Source organism: Camelus bactrianus, chromosome 18 (assembly GCF_048773025.1).
Source record: "Camelus bactrianus isolate YW-2024 breed Bactrian camel chromosome 18, ASM4877302v1, whole genome shotgun sequence".
Lineage (NCBI taxonomy): Eukaryota > Metazoa > Chordata > Mammalia > Artiodactyla > Camelidae > Camelus > Camelus bactrianus.
Genome location: NC_133556.1, coordinates 6,433,323 through 6,446,747, shown reverse-complemented (window position 1 = coordinate 6,446,747; position 13,425 = coordinate 6,433,323). Strand labels below are relative to the sequence as shown.

Genomic DNA, 13,425 nt, shown 5'->3' with positions numbered 1-13,425 from the left:
CAGCAGTTGCCAGCAGGAAGCACCCAGATCTCCTGCCCACTCAGGGCTCGCTTCCTCTTCACATCAAACTCAGCACATCTTTGCTCTAAGAGTTGGGGTTTCACTTCTCGGCTTAGCTGGGGTATCAGGAAGAGGGGAGGGGATTCTGAAGATACCTGCCCTAGAGTCCTTGCAGCCAGGAAGTGACCTTGGAGGTAAGTGAGAAAGTGGACCACAGACCTCTATGTTGGAGAGGTCTAGGATTGGGGGTCAGCAGCAAGTACGGGGGGGGGCAGAGGGAAGGGAAGCACAGAGGAATTCCAAAGTTCCTAAGGGTGTTCTCTGACCCATCCTTTGGGAGCAATCAGGATCTCCCTACCACAACCCTGCCAATGACAGCTGCACCCAGAAACATAGGCTAGGTGGGGACTAGGAGAATTAGGGGTAGAGATGGAGGATGGGGCACTGGGACCAAAGGCGGAGACACTCCAGAGAAGAGGGAGCACCAGGGGCAGAGGCAGGGACTCTCAGGAGGGTTGAACGGATGGAAGTAAAGAGAGGGATAGAGTCCAGGGTGGAGGAAGCAACAGGGCTGGGCAAGCAGGAGCAATGAAAGGGCTCAGAAAACAGAATCAAAGTGGAAAGAGCACTTTTGCAGAAAGAGGTTATCCCACCTTCCTGATGCAAGCACGGACCCCTGCAAAGCTGCTGGGTCCCAGGTGGAGAGCAGCACCAGCTGGACCCAGCTTCCCTCTCCTCCCCCACCTGAGTTCTCCTAGCACCAAGAGATCTGAGGGAACCTCTCCTCAGCCTCCCCTTAAATCTCAGAGCCACCCACCGACACGCAGCCCTGCCCTGGAACATCAGGCAGATCTCTCCAGCCCTCCCCTTCCGCGCCTCCTCACCTGTGGCCCCCAGGGAGACCCTGAGCATCCAGAGGAGGCGGAGAAGCCTGAGCAGCTGCATGGGCCTGACGCAGTGGAGGCTGGGTGCAGGGCCAGCACCAACACGGCGGACAGCAGCAGGGAGAAAGCCGCAGTGCACAGAACACCCAGCTCAGAAAGTCATCTGCCCTGCTGGGCGTGGGGGCTGAGCATAGCTTCACCTGTGCCCCGCCCCACCTCCCCCTCATCCCCCACTTCTCCCTGTATCTGACGCTGCTAGAGGAAGGGAGGACTTCCTAGAAGATAAGACAAGCCCAGGAGGTATCAACTGGGAAAAGCTGCTGGCGGCCCAACCCCCAGTCTGTGTGGCCCACTAGGAGCAATTCTTAGGACACTGCCTTTCCCTTTCCCTGCTCCCGCACCAAGAACTAGCAAAACTGGACAGAGAATACACTTGGCCAAGACATTGGACTCTGGAATCTGGGGCCTCTCCTTAAGTTGCAGTCCCAGCTGCAGCTGAGGGGGTTAAAAACTTCTTCACTTACTCTGCCACTCCTTCTTCCCCTTCTCCATCCTGCCCTTAGCATGACTCTGGGGACCCCACCTCCAAAGCCAGGGAACAATGCAGAATTCAATCTGAAGTCATTTTAATATCTGAGGATATGGGATGGGTCCCAGAAAAGGAAAAGACAAGTGGTGAGTGGAAATAATCAAATCAAATGACTAGTTTTGACCCAGAAGATTAGCAACTATTAGGAACTTTGATTCTATCCATGTTGGGACAAGTGGGAAGAATAAACACTCTTACCCAGCTGGTGGGAGTGTAAGTGGGTTGGGCTGCTTTAAAAAGGCAATTTTGTGGCATCTATTAAAATTTTAAATGCATGCTCAAGGACCCAGTAATTCCACCTTTCATCTCTGTGTTCAAGAAGCACTTCAAGGAGGTGTTTATAGCCAACCAGTTTATTGCATTTCCAGTAGAAGCTGGAAACTACGCAAATGGCCCTTCATAGGAAACTAGAATGACTATGGAAGTCACATGATAGACCACCATTTTCAAGTCAAAAATATGGTAGGGTCATGGCGGGACTCTTGGAATGTTTTATTCAGTGAAACTAGAAGACGAAATTTTGTTAAAATACACACATATATGACTCCTGTGTGCACACACACACACACACACACGCACGCACGCATGAATTCAGGTATATGTAATGCATTCAAATTTTGCAAAGAGGCTCACCTACTCCAACAACAGGGGACGATTAGCTCAGAGAAGCATGAAGGAACTAAGGTTGGGAATGACTGTCAGGCAACTTTGACTCTAGCTGTAGTTTTTACTTTTTACTTTGACAAAGGTTGCCTCCTTGACCAAACTCTAGCCTGGCTCCTCTGAGTCCCCTCCTTCACTAAGCCTCACCCTTGATCTATAAAGACTTGAACAGACACGAACACAGTTTCTAACAGCTCAGGGCCACATCCCTAGGATGACCCCAGGCCTCCTTATAGTGCCTGCCTGAGAAAACTCAAGACTCAAAAGAGTTTACTGTTTGTTCCAGCCAACACCTCAGGATAGGGCTCCTGTCTCCCAGCCTCTGTGGAGGGCAGGAGCCTAACTTTATAAGTGCCAGTTAGCAAATTGGTTGGGTTTCACATGGACCACCACTCTCTTTTGTAATTTTTCACTTTCCCAACACTGCCCAGCCCTTGCTTGCTCCCCTGCCTACAACCTCACTCTCCCTTTAAAACGCCCAGTCACTTCCATGCAAGTCAAAGTGGAGGTCAGTTTATGTGAGACTCTTTTTCCCACTGTAATAGCATATTACTGATTAAAACCTGTCCTTACCACTTTAATGTCCGGCTTTGTTTATCTTTGACAACTTGGAGACTCTATTATGTGTTTGAGGGTAATTAAAAAATAATTTGGAGGAGGATTCGGAAGACAGTGGAGTAGGACACACCAGGGATCCATCTCCCCACCTAGATAACAATTGCACTAGCAGAATCTGTCTGATGTAACTATTTTGGAATTCTAGAGTCTGCTGAATGCTTGAAACTTCCAGGGGAAGACCTGGATGGCTCATTTCAAATTTTCAGTCAATTTTGATCAATTTTAGCTCTTAGCACAGCAGCAGCAGCAGCTACCCATTCCCCTCCAGCCAAATGGCAGGCAGCTATGCATGTGTTCCTGGAGTTGCTTGCACACAGCTTGTGGGAGCTAGGGTAGGCAAAAAGGACCACGGACTCCAAATATCAGGAATCTGTGCTCTGATCCACTGATTGCTGCTTCTGAAATGTAATGCTATCTCTATCAAAATCCCAGTGACATTTTTTAAGAAATAGAAAAATCTATGCTGAAATTCATATGAGATCTTAAGGGATTCTGAATAGTCAAATCACTCTTGAAAAAGAACAAAACTGGAGGACTCCCACTTCCTGATTTTAAAACTTACTCCAGAACTACAATAATCTAAACAATGTGGCACCAGCATAAAGACAAACACATAGAGCAGTGGAATAGAATAGAGAGAGCTCAGAAGTAAGTCCTTACATAAATGGTCAAACGATTTTTGACAAGCGTGCCAAGATCATTCACTGGGGAAAGAGTAGTCTTTTCAACAAACGGTGCTGGAAAAACTGGATGTCCATGTACAAAAGAATGAAGTTAGAACCTTATCTAATGTCATATACAAAAATCAACTCAGAATCAGGGCCTAAATGTAAGACCTAAAACAATAACACTCTTATAGAAAACATGGGCAAAACCTTCATGACACTGGATTTGGCAATGATTTCTTGGATACCAAAGACACAGGTAATGAAAGAAAAAAGGAGACAAATTGGACTTCATGGAAATTTTTGATTTTTGAAATTTTGTGCATCAAAGGACACTATCAGCAGAGTTAAAAGGTAGCTCACAAAGTGGGAGAAAATGTTTGCAAGTCATATATAAGATAAGGGATTAATATCCAGACTATATAGAGAACTCCTAAAACTCAACAACAAAAAAGCAAACCACCCAATTCAAAAATGGGCAAAGGACACAGCTCACAGAGAAAAAAATGTGACAGTGAATATATATATATTCATGTATAACTGTAAAATTGTGCTCTACACTGGTATTTGACACAACATTGTAAAATGATTATAAATCAATAAAAAATGTTATACTGTTGTTAAAAAATAAATAAATTTTTTAAATTGTCAAAAAAAAATGGGCAAAGGACTTAGTGACATTTCTCCAAAGAAGATATGTGAATGACCAAGAAGCACATGAAAAGATGCTCAGCAATCTGGGGGATATATTATATTGCCCTAGCTTTGGAGTGAGTTTGTTCAAGTTGGGGAAGTGGACAAAGGAATGAAAAGATACAATGTCCAGATGTCTGGCATTCCTTACAAGTCCAGCTTCAGACTTTCTGATTCCTCTCCATGCATCCTTTTGATTTCATCTCCCTCTACTGCCCAAACTTCCTTCTGCTCCAACCAACAGGTCTCCTTGCCTTGGGCTTTCCTACTTCCAGGCCTTTGCCTGAGCTGTTTCCTACATCAAGAATTCCTTCTCTATCTCTCTTTGTGTTTCTCTCAGCCTATGAAAATCCTACCCATCTCTTACTGCTTTTCTCTCCTCCACCAGGAAGCCACGTGTGATCAGGAAGTGACTTCTCCCGCTCCTGATATGTAAGGGTACTTACTACTGATATCTCTCCCATGGCACTTAACTATCATTCAGTGGAAGGTATTACAGTCACTTGAATGCCTACCCAAAAAGGGGGAGGGAAGGTGATACCTTTGCACTCTTAGCTACAGTAGTGGCCACTTTGCCTCCAGAGACAGGGGAGTTCCCACCCCATTCTGGGGGGATATGGTCAAGCTAAGACTACTGGAGTTTTCTTGCTACTGTCCAAGAATACCCTCCCTCCACATTGGAGTCCAACATAGGGGAAGCTGGAGAGGATGGAAGGAAAGAGACACAGAAGCAAGAACCTCAGCTGCTCACCCCACTGTAAGCATCAGGACTGTAAAGCACTGCTATATGTGTCAGATATAGACCTTCTGGAGGCTGCCCACGTACAACCAAGACCAAAAGTGAATATGGTCCCAGCCAGAGTTGGACAAGAGGGCTGCTAGAGAGAAGAAAGGGGCAGAGGCAGGAAGACTGGGGGCTGAGGATGAAGAGATTAGTTCAATCATCAGTGACACTCACCACAGGGCCCCTTCCCAGCACCTCACTCCACAGACATTAAAGTGGGATTCATGGAAGAACAGTGAGGATCATTGGCCTTTCTCCAAGTTTCCACCTTTGTCACAAGTACCTGGAGGAAGATGTGAATCAAGGAAAAGTACAACCTAAGACTATCCCTCAAATGTTAAGGATTAGGGACAAAGTGTTGAAGATAAGACCAGGGAATAGGTCTTTCCTTCTCCCCCAAGAAGTGACTCAGGGGAGACTGGGAACATTAGGCCAATGTGCTTACCATCCTCTCCTCTGCGTCATGATCTGAATTGTGGTTGCAGTTGTCACTGATGGTATCTGGTTGTAGGAGTCAAAGTGCTGACCAGAGTTGTCTCTGAGGTCATGGTGATGGGGTAAGGGACATTGATTTGCACGTTGGCAGATGAAAAGCTAATATACCTGGCTTTGAGACAAGTGGAAGCCAATAATGATTGGTATACAGTCAGGAGATGTCAGGTTATGCTGAGATAACAAAAAATCCTAAAGACTCAGTAGCTTACAACAGCAGAGGTTTAATTCTCACTCATGCTACTTGCCCATCTCAACATCCATGCTCTTTACTCAAGGATCCAGGCTGATGCAGCAGCCCCTCTCTGGGACATTGCCAGTCTCAAGGCAGTGGGAAGTGACAGATAACAAAACCACAAGCTGACTCTTAAAGCTTCTCTACAGAAATGACATGCATCCCTTCCACCCACATTTTGTTGGCTACAGCAAGTCATGTGGCTGTAGGTGAGTTTGACAGGACAGGGATGTAAAATACTTCAGCAGGGAGAGGCACCACAAGTCTGACACCAAGCCTGATATCAGTGAGGAGGGAGGGTATAATCCACCCCCAAGGAAGGAAAGTAAACATACCAAACAATTATACAACTTACCACAGCTGGGATCATAGTCCTAGTTTCTCCTAGTCAAGATGCCATCAGTGACACAGGCAGACAGGATCGAACCCCTACTGAGTCTTTGTTGTTTCTCAGAGCCATACTAATGGAGATTGTCCCTGTGATGGTAGAATTAGGAGGATTAGATGCGGTGCTGGTGAGCTCAACCCAGTAGCCAAGGATACTGGAGAACCATCCACAGTGAAAGAGGGGAACTCCAGTAGTGAAGAAATTGGACACTGCAGTTATGTTTGGAAAGTCCTCCCAGAACTGAGAAGATCTGACAACATGCTCATAGAAGCAACAGCAGTGATGACTATCAATTGGAAGAAGATACCTTCAACACTGGGTCTTGTGTCGATATATGGAGTGGTGTAAGATGGTAACAGCGGGTGTCACTTCTGGACACTTTGTAGAAGGGATAAGAGAGTAATGGAAAGAATTTTGATACCAGTAAGTGAGAGATAGTAGGATATGATCTTTCATATCCTAAAGAAAGATCATATCCTAAACTCAAGAAACAGGGTAATATTGTTCCAGTCAAGATGGCAGAGTGGTAGGACCACGAGCTTGCCTCTCCTTGTGACTACAACGAAACCACAGCTGAATGCTAAGCAACCATCGAAAAAAGACTGGAACCTAGCAAAAAAGATCTTCTGCAACTGGAAACATAAAGAGGGACTGCAGCAGGATGGTAGGAGGGGCGTGCTCGTGATACAACTGGGCCCCATACTCCCCAGGTGGGCGACCCACAAGCTGAAGATTTGTTAAGTTGCAGAGGCCCTCCCACAAGAGTGAGAGCTCTAAGCCCCACGTCAGTCTCCCCAACTTGGGTCTTGGCACTGAGAAGAGAAGGAGACCCCAGGACATCTGGTTTTGAAGGCCAGGGGACAGTGGCTCTGGGAGCCCCACAGGACTAGGGGAAACAGAGACTCCATTCGCTTGAGAAGCATACACGGAAACTCACGTGCACCAGGTCCAAGGGCAGACACAGTGCTTCATAGGAACCTGGGCCAGACCTGCCTGCTGGATTTGCAGGGTCTCCTGGAGACATGGGGGATGGCTGTGGCTCACTCAGGGGACATAAAAGCTGATGTCTGACATTCTGGGAGTGTTAATCTACATGAGCTTTCCTGGAAGCTGACACCTTGATTGTATCATTATCACCAAGACCTAACCCCACCCAACAGCCTGCAGGGAAGCCTCAGGACAAACAACATACAGGGTGGAACACAGCCACACCCATCATCAGATTTCCTAAGGCACAAAGGCCTCTAGACACAGCCCTACCCACCAGAGATCCAGGACCAAGTTTCACCCAGCAGTGGGCAGGCACTGGCTCCTCCTGCCAGGAAACCTGCATTAGCCTCCAGTCCAGCCCCATCCACCAGGGGCAGATACTAGAAATAAGAAAACAATAATCCCAAAGCCTGTGGAAGGAATCCACAAACGCAAAAAGATGGACGGTATGAGGCGGCAAAGGAATATCTCCCAGGCCAAGGCACAAGATAAAACCCCAGAAGAAATAAGTGATGACGAGATAGGTAATTTATCTGAGAAAGAGTTTAAAGTAATGATGGCCAAGATGTTCAGAGAAATCAAGAGGAGTATAGACGCACAGAGTGAAGGTTTTAGGAAAGAGTTAGAAAATATAAAGAATACCCAAACAGAGTTGAAGGATAAAATCACTGAAAAGAACAACACACTAGAAGGAACCAAGAATAGACTAAAGGAGGCAGAACGGATCAGTGAGCTAGAAGACAGATTAGTGGAAACCACTACTTCAGAACAGAAAAAAAGAAAAAAGAATAAAAACGAATGAGGATAGTTTAAGAGGACTCTGGGACAACATGAAGCACTCTAATATTTGCACTGTAGGGGTCCCAGAAAGAGAGAGAGAAAGGACCTGAGAAAGTTTTTGGAGAGATAATAACTGAAAACTTCCCCAATTTGGGAAAGGAAACAGTCACCCAAGTCCTGGAAGCACAGAGAGTACCACACAGAATCAACCCAAAGAGGAACACACCAAGGCACATAGTCATCAAACAGCCAACAATTAAGGATAAGGAGAAAACAATAAAACTAGCAAGAAAAAAGCAATGAATAACATACAAGGGAGCTCCCATAAGTTAATCAGCTGATTTTTCAGCAGAAACTCTACAGGCCAGAAGGGAATGGCACAATATATTTAAAGTGATGCAAGGGGGAAACTTACAACCAGAAATACTCTATCCAGCAAAGCTCTCATTCAGACTTGATGGAGAAATCAAAAGCTTCACAGTTAAACAAAAGCTAAAAGATTTCAGCGCCACCAAACCAGCTCTACAACAAATGTTAAAGGATCTTCTCTAGTCATCAAACCATAAAAAAAAAGGGGGGGGGGACAAAAAGAAGAAAAAAGAGACCTACAAAAGATTGCTTTGGTTGTTCAGGGTCTTTTGTGGTTCCTTATAAATTTTAGAATTGTTTATTCTAGTTTTGTGAGGAACATTCCAAGTATTTTGATGGGGGTTGCGTTGGATCTGTGGATTGCTTTGGGTAGTGCAGCCATTTTGATAGTGTTGATTCTTCCAATCCAAGAGCACAAGAAATCTTTCCATTTCTTTGTGTCATTTCGGTTTTCAGAGTATAGGTAACCTCATTGGTTAGGCTTATTTCTAGGTATTTTGTTGTTTTTGATGTAATGGAAACGTCTCTGCTGTTATAAAATTCTGGTTTTTGAAGTGAAAAAAAAAGTGAATGAAGGGCTGCAAATGGCAAAGTATCCTTTTTTATGGGTGAGTTGTATTCCATTACATATATATTTATATGCTGCATCTCCATTATCTACTCAACTATTGATGTGCACTTAGGATGCAATTATAAATAATGTTGCTGTTAATAGCAGGGTGTATGTATCTTTTTGAATTAATTCTTATTTCGTGGTTGGCTTTATTCCTTTGATAACTATGTAAGTTTAAAAAGCTAAAGCTCTAAACATTCTTAGAAACAATGAACAGTACATGTATGTAAATTTAAAAATATATGTGCAGTAATAAAAAAGATCTATCAAGCCATCAAAGACATAGAAGAAACTTAAAGGACATATTACTAAATGAACGAAGCCAGTCTGAAAAGGCTACAAACTGTACGATTCCAACCAAGTGACATTCTGGAAAAGGCAAAGCTATAGAAACAATAAAAAGATCATGGTTTCCAGGGGTCTGGGGAGAGGGAGGGAGGGAGAAATGAATAGATGGAGCACGAGGGATTTTTCGGGCAATGAAATTATTCTGTATGATGCTATAGTGGTGGCTATATGTCATTATGCATTTGTCAAAGCCCGTAGAACGTACAACATCAAGAGTGAATCCTAGTGTAAACTATGGACTTTGGTTGATAATAATGTGCCCATGTTGGTTCATCGATTGTACCAAATATGCCACATTGATGAGGGATGTTGAGGGTGGGGGAGTATATGTGTGTGGGTGGGGAGGACTATGTGCGTACTCTGTAATTTCTGCTTAATTCTGTTGTGAACCTGAAACTGCTCTAAAAGGCCAAAGTCTATTTTAAAAAAAAAGAAATAAGGTAATACTGAGGATAAGAATCCATTCACAGAGGAATAAGTATATATAACTCCATTTATATGAATTTTTTTAGTGTGACAAAACCAGAACTTTCTTACCTACAACAATCAGAGGATTGGTACCAACACACAACCCTTGTGTTTTTGCCATAGGTACCAGATTGGACCCCCCGTCAGGAATCATTGTTAACACCCACCTCCAGGAGTTCAGGCCCGTGATGCCAGTCATCTTTGCAAAAGCCATACCCAGGGACAGACAGGAATCCAAACACACCTACAAGTGCCCTGTGTACAAAACCAAAACAAGGGACCCCAACTACATCTGGACCTTCGGGTTGAAGAGCAAAGAGAAGATGGTCAAATGGGTTCTGGCAGGCGTGGCTCTGCTACTAGAAAGCATAAAATGGCCCTTATGCTGGGACTCCTATTCCTCCAGCCTTGGCCAGAACACAGTGAGGCTCTGTCATTGTATCACTGTTCCCGTGCACATCAATTTATTCTACTGAGAGGCCTAAAACATATTCTGGCTTATGTAACTTTTAAGAAACTTAAATGGGCATTAATTTTTTTAAACACTATTTCTGAAAAGTAGAGAAGGGGCAGAAATAGAGGCAAATGTAGAAAAATACTGGAAACCTATTCAGAATCTGTTCATTTTTAGCTTTCCCCAGTACCCCTCGACTCCCCCATCCCACAACACCAAAAAGTACAGTATTTCTCACCTTTTCATCAAAGTTCCACTGAACACACATTTAACCTCAAAAATAACATGGCTGGAAGTTTTCCAGTCCGTATGTGGGATTTTAGTTATTGCAGATAATAGAATCTTTTTAAATTAAAATTAGCCCTTATATTCTTTTAAAATATAGAAGCAACTGGCCCCTAAATAAAGAGGCAGCGGCTTCTGCTGGCCAGGAGCCTTCCAATGCCTCCAGTGTCAGAAATGTCCAGTTTTCATTTGAATCTTAATAACAATAAAACTCTAGTTCCATGGTTAATTGCACTTTGTAATTTAGGGGAACATTCTTCAATATACATTTCCAATGACCCAGGGCAGGTTAAACTATGTAGTTTGAACTATGGGCACTTGTGATAAGGTAAACTAAAGGGGCTATAACTCTGTAAAAACCTGACCTCAAGCTTGGGAGGTAAAAGGTCAAGGCAACAGGAATAATTAAACAGAGTCAGAGGCAAGAGTGGCTCATTCAAGGCTCCCTGTGGAACTTTCCTGAAACTTTAAGTCCATTTAACTGTGTTTTTTAATCATCTGCAGATGATTTTAACAATTCAGTATAGAAATAGGTTTGTGTACACATGTATATAGATTCCTTTGCTGTCTTCCAGAGAAATCTTTTTAAGCATATAAACCAATCTTTTTTTTTTTAAAAAAAAGTATTTTGGTGGGGGAGGGTATAGTTCAGTGGTAGAGTGCGTGCTTCACATGCATGAGGTCCTGGGTTCAATCCCCAGTATTCTCATTAAAAAATAAATACATAAATAAATAAACTTAATTACCTCCCACCCACCCACCAAAATGGGGAGAAACAAACAATAAAAATGTATTTTTAAAAACTAGTATTTGGATCTATAAAGAATTTCTGTATAAAACACAACTGTAAAAATCTTAAGCACAAATGATAAGGCATGTCTTGTCGGAGGATTCCATGGTGAGTAGGCTGGTTCTTCTTTCTCTTAATTTGCATTTTACCAGCTGCTCCTGCAAATTCTTCAGATATTCCTTAATGTTATTATAACCATAAAATGAACCACAGGCAGGGCCTGCAGGACTGCCCTCCCACCCCACTGCAGCTCTGGTTCCGACACTCGGTCTTGGTATAGATGGTCTTCTGTGCACACTGATGGCAAGTGTTACCAAGAACTTTATCATAGCTTTAACTCCAACAGTTACAGCCACATTCTCTAAGTCCTCTTCAGTGATAGCCTCCACAGGTGGAAAGAAAATATACGGTGACTTCGTCTATGCCCCTGGCATCCCTCCCTTCCCCTCAATTGTCTTCCTGCTTCTGAAACAGCAGAACTTCTGCAAACTTAGCAGTGAAGTTCTCCACAGAGAACCTGTCCTGAGCCCACGTGCGCGCTCCGGACCAGGTTCATGCGCCACATGATCTGTCCCTCTGAGAAGTCCTGCCTCACTGTTTTCGTCTTAGAAACTGAGTTTGGGGTTGGGAGTGGGAAGAAATCTGGCATCAAGTTCAATTTGGCCAATAACTGGCAAACATGGCTTTGTTCTTGATGTTCATGGTCCTTTTCAGCAGAGAATTCCAGCTCTGCCAGACTGCATCCCTGGAGTCATCCACAGACTCAGAGGCAGAATTTCCGCCTTCCTTCCCAGGTCCTCAGCTTGTCTTTCTTCCAAGAATTACTTTTTTAAAAATCGTCCTGTAAGTGTGAGCCAGAAAACGATGGTTCAGAATAATTGTTCTTAACAGAATTTTTTTGCCAGCTTCTTGGTGGGAAATTGAAAAGACACTCAAAGACCAAAACTGTCTCTTCTAGGTGTAGCTTTTTCTTCATCATTGTCCTTGTCCTCACTCATGTAAGATGCTTTACCACCATCATTCAAATCTAACTCCACGAGCATTACTTCTGGGTTACTATTAACATTCAGATATCACTCTCTGCAAATCCTTCAAAATCTTCCCTCTCTGACTCAGTGTCCTCTGTAAAAAAATTCTTAGCTCTTCTATGAAGTATTTGGAGTGGAAATGCACATCCTGCTTCCCTAACACCAGAGACTCAAAACTATCACAGCTCTCCTCTGATGAGAGGATTTCCATGGGAACATCATCTTGGAAACCAGCAAACTCTTCCTCATCACTGGGGGCATTAAAGATGTCAGCTACTTCTTTAGAGGTCTGTGAGTGAGTCACCAACTCCATTCTTCCCCACAGGGCTTAGGCCTTCTCCCAGCATGTAGCCAGGGGAGACTGGCTTGCTATGGGAGAATACCCACTCTAGCACACCACACACACTCTATAGGAATTTTTTAAAGGTTAATCTACACCCCAATGTTCATAGCAACACTATTTACAATAGCCAAGACACAGAAACAACCCAAATGTCTATCAACAGATGACTGGATAAAGAAGATGTAATATATACACACCTATATGCAATGGACTACTACTCAGCCATAAAAAATGAATAAAATAATGCCATTTACAGCAACATGGATGGACCTGGAGCTCATCATTCTAAGTGAAGTGAGCCAGAAAAGAGAAAGGAAAATGCCATATGATATTGCTTATATATCTGAATCTTTAAAAAAAAAAAGAGAGAGGACACAAATTAACTTATCTACAAAACAGAAACAGACTCACAGACGTAGAGAACAAACTTATGGTTACCAGGGATTAAAGGGAATGGGAAGGGATAAATTGGGTATTCAAAATCTGCACCTCTTGGGAGTAATGGAAATGTTAGCTATCTTGATTGTCATAGTGGTTTCATTGGTATATACATCTATCAAAATTCATCAAAGTGTATATCTGAAATACATGTAGTCTACTGTACAGGAACTATACTACAATAAAGACACTAAAAAACAAAAAATAAAAAATAGTGGTTGCGTTTAAAAAAAAATAAAGTCTATTTTGTCTGAAAAAAAAGGTTAACCTAACAATAGTTTGATTAGGAGTCTATATATGTACAGTAATGCTATAGAGAAAATCGAAGTAATTATTAACACAAAATTCAGGAGAGAGTTATCATGGAGGAGAGAGGTTTATGCAATTGGTGAGAAGCAACTAGGGGGTTTCTAAAGTATATGACATTCAGTTTCCTAAGCTGGGTGGTGGGTACATAGATGTTCTTTTATTACTATTATTCTTTAATCTGCAGGTGTGTGGTTTTTTT

At 43.2% G+C, this 13,425-nt stretch overlaps 1 protein-coding gene, 1 non-coding gene and 1 pseudogene across 2 annotated transcripts in view; 1 reads left to right on the top strand and 2 right to left on the bottom strand.

Moving 5' to 3' along the window:
• Positions 1–1,029, bottom strand: part of LOC105067509 (uncharacterized) — a 68,135-nt gene extending 67,106 nt beyond the window's left edge. Inside the window, exon 1 of the mRNA XM_074346862.1 lies at positions 885–1,029. Coding sequence (XP_074202963.1) covers positions 885–945 — 61 coding nt within the window. The 5' untranslated portion in view covers positions 946–1,029. The remainder of the gene's footprint in view (positions 1–884) is intronic.
• An 824-nt stretch (positions 1,030–1,853) lies between these two features.
• Positions 1,854–12,522, bottom strand: LOC141573877 (cell division cycle-associated 7-like protein pseudogene; annotated as a pseudogene).
• Positions 10,956–11,027, top strand: TRNAV-CAC (transfer RNA valine (anticodon CAC)). The gene has a single exon. It is a non-coding gene; the product is annotated as a tRNA-Val (tRNA).
• Positions 12,523–13,425: the final 903 nt, after the last annotated feature.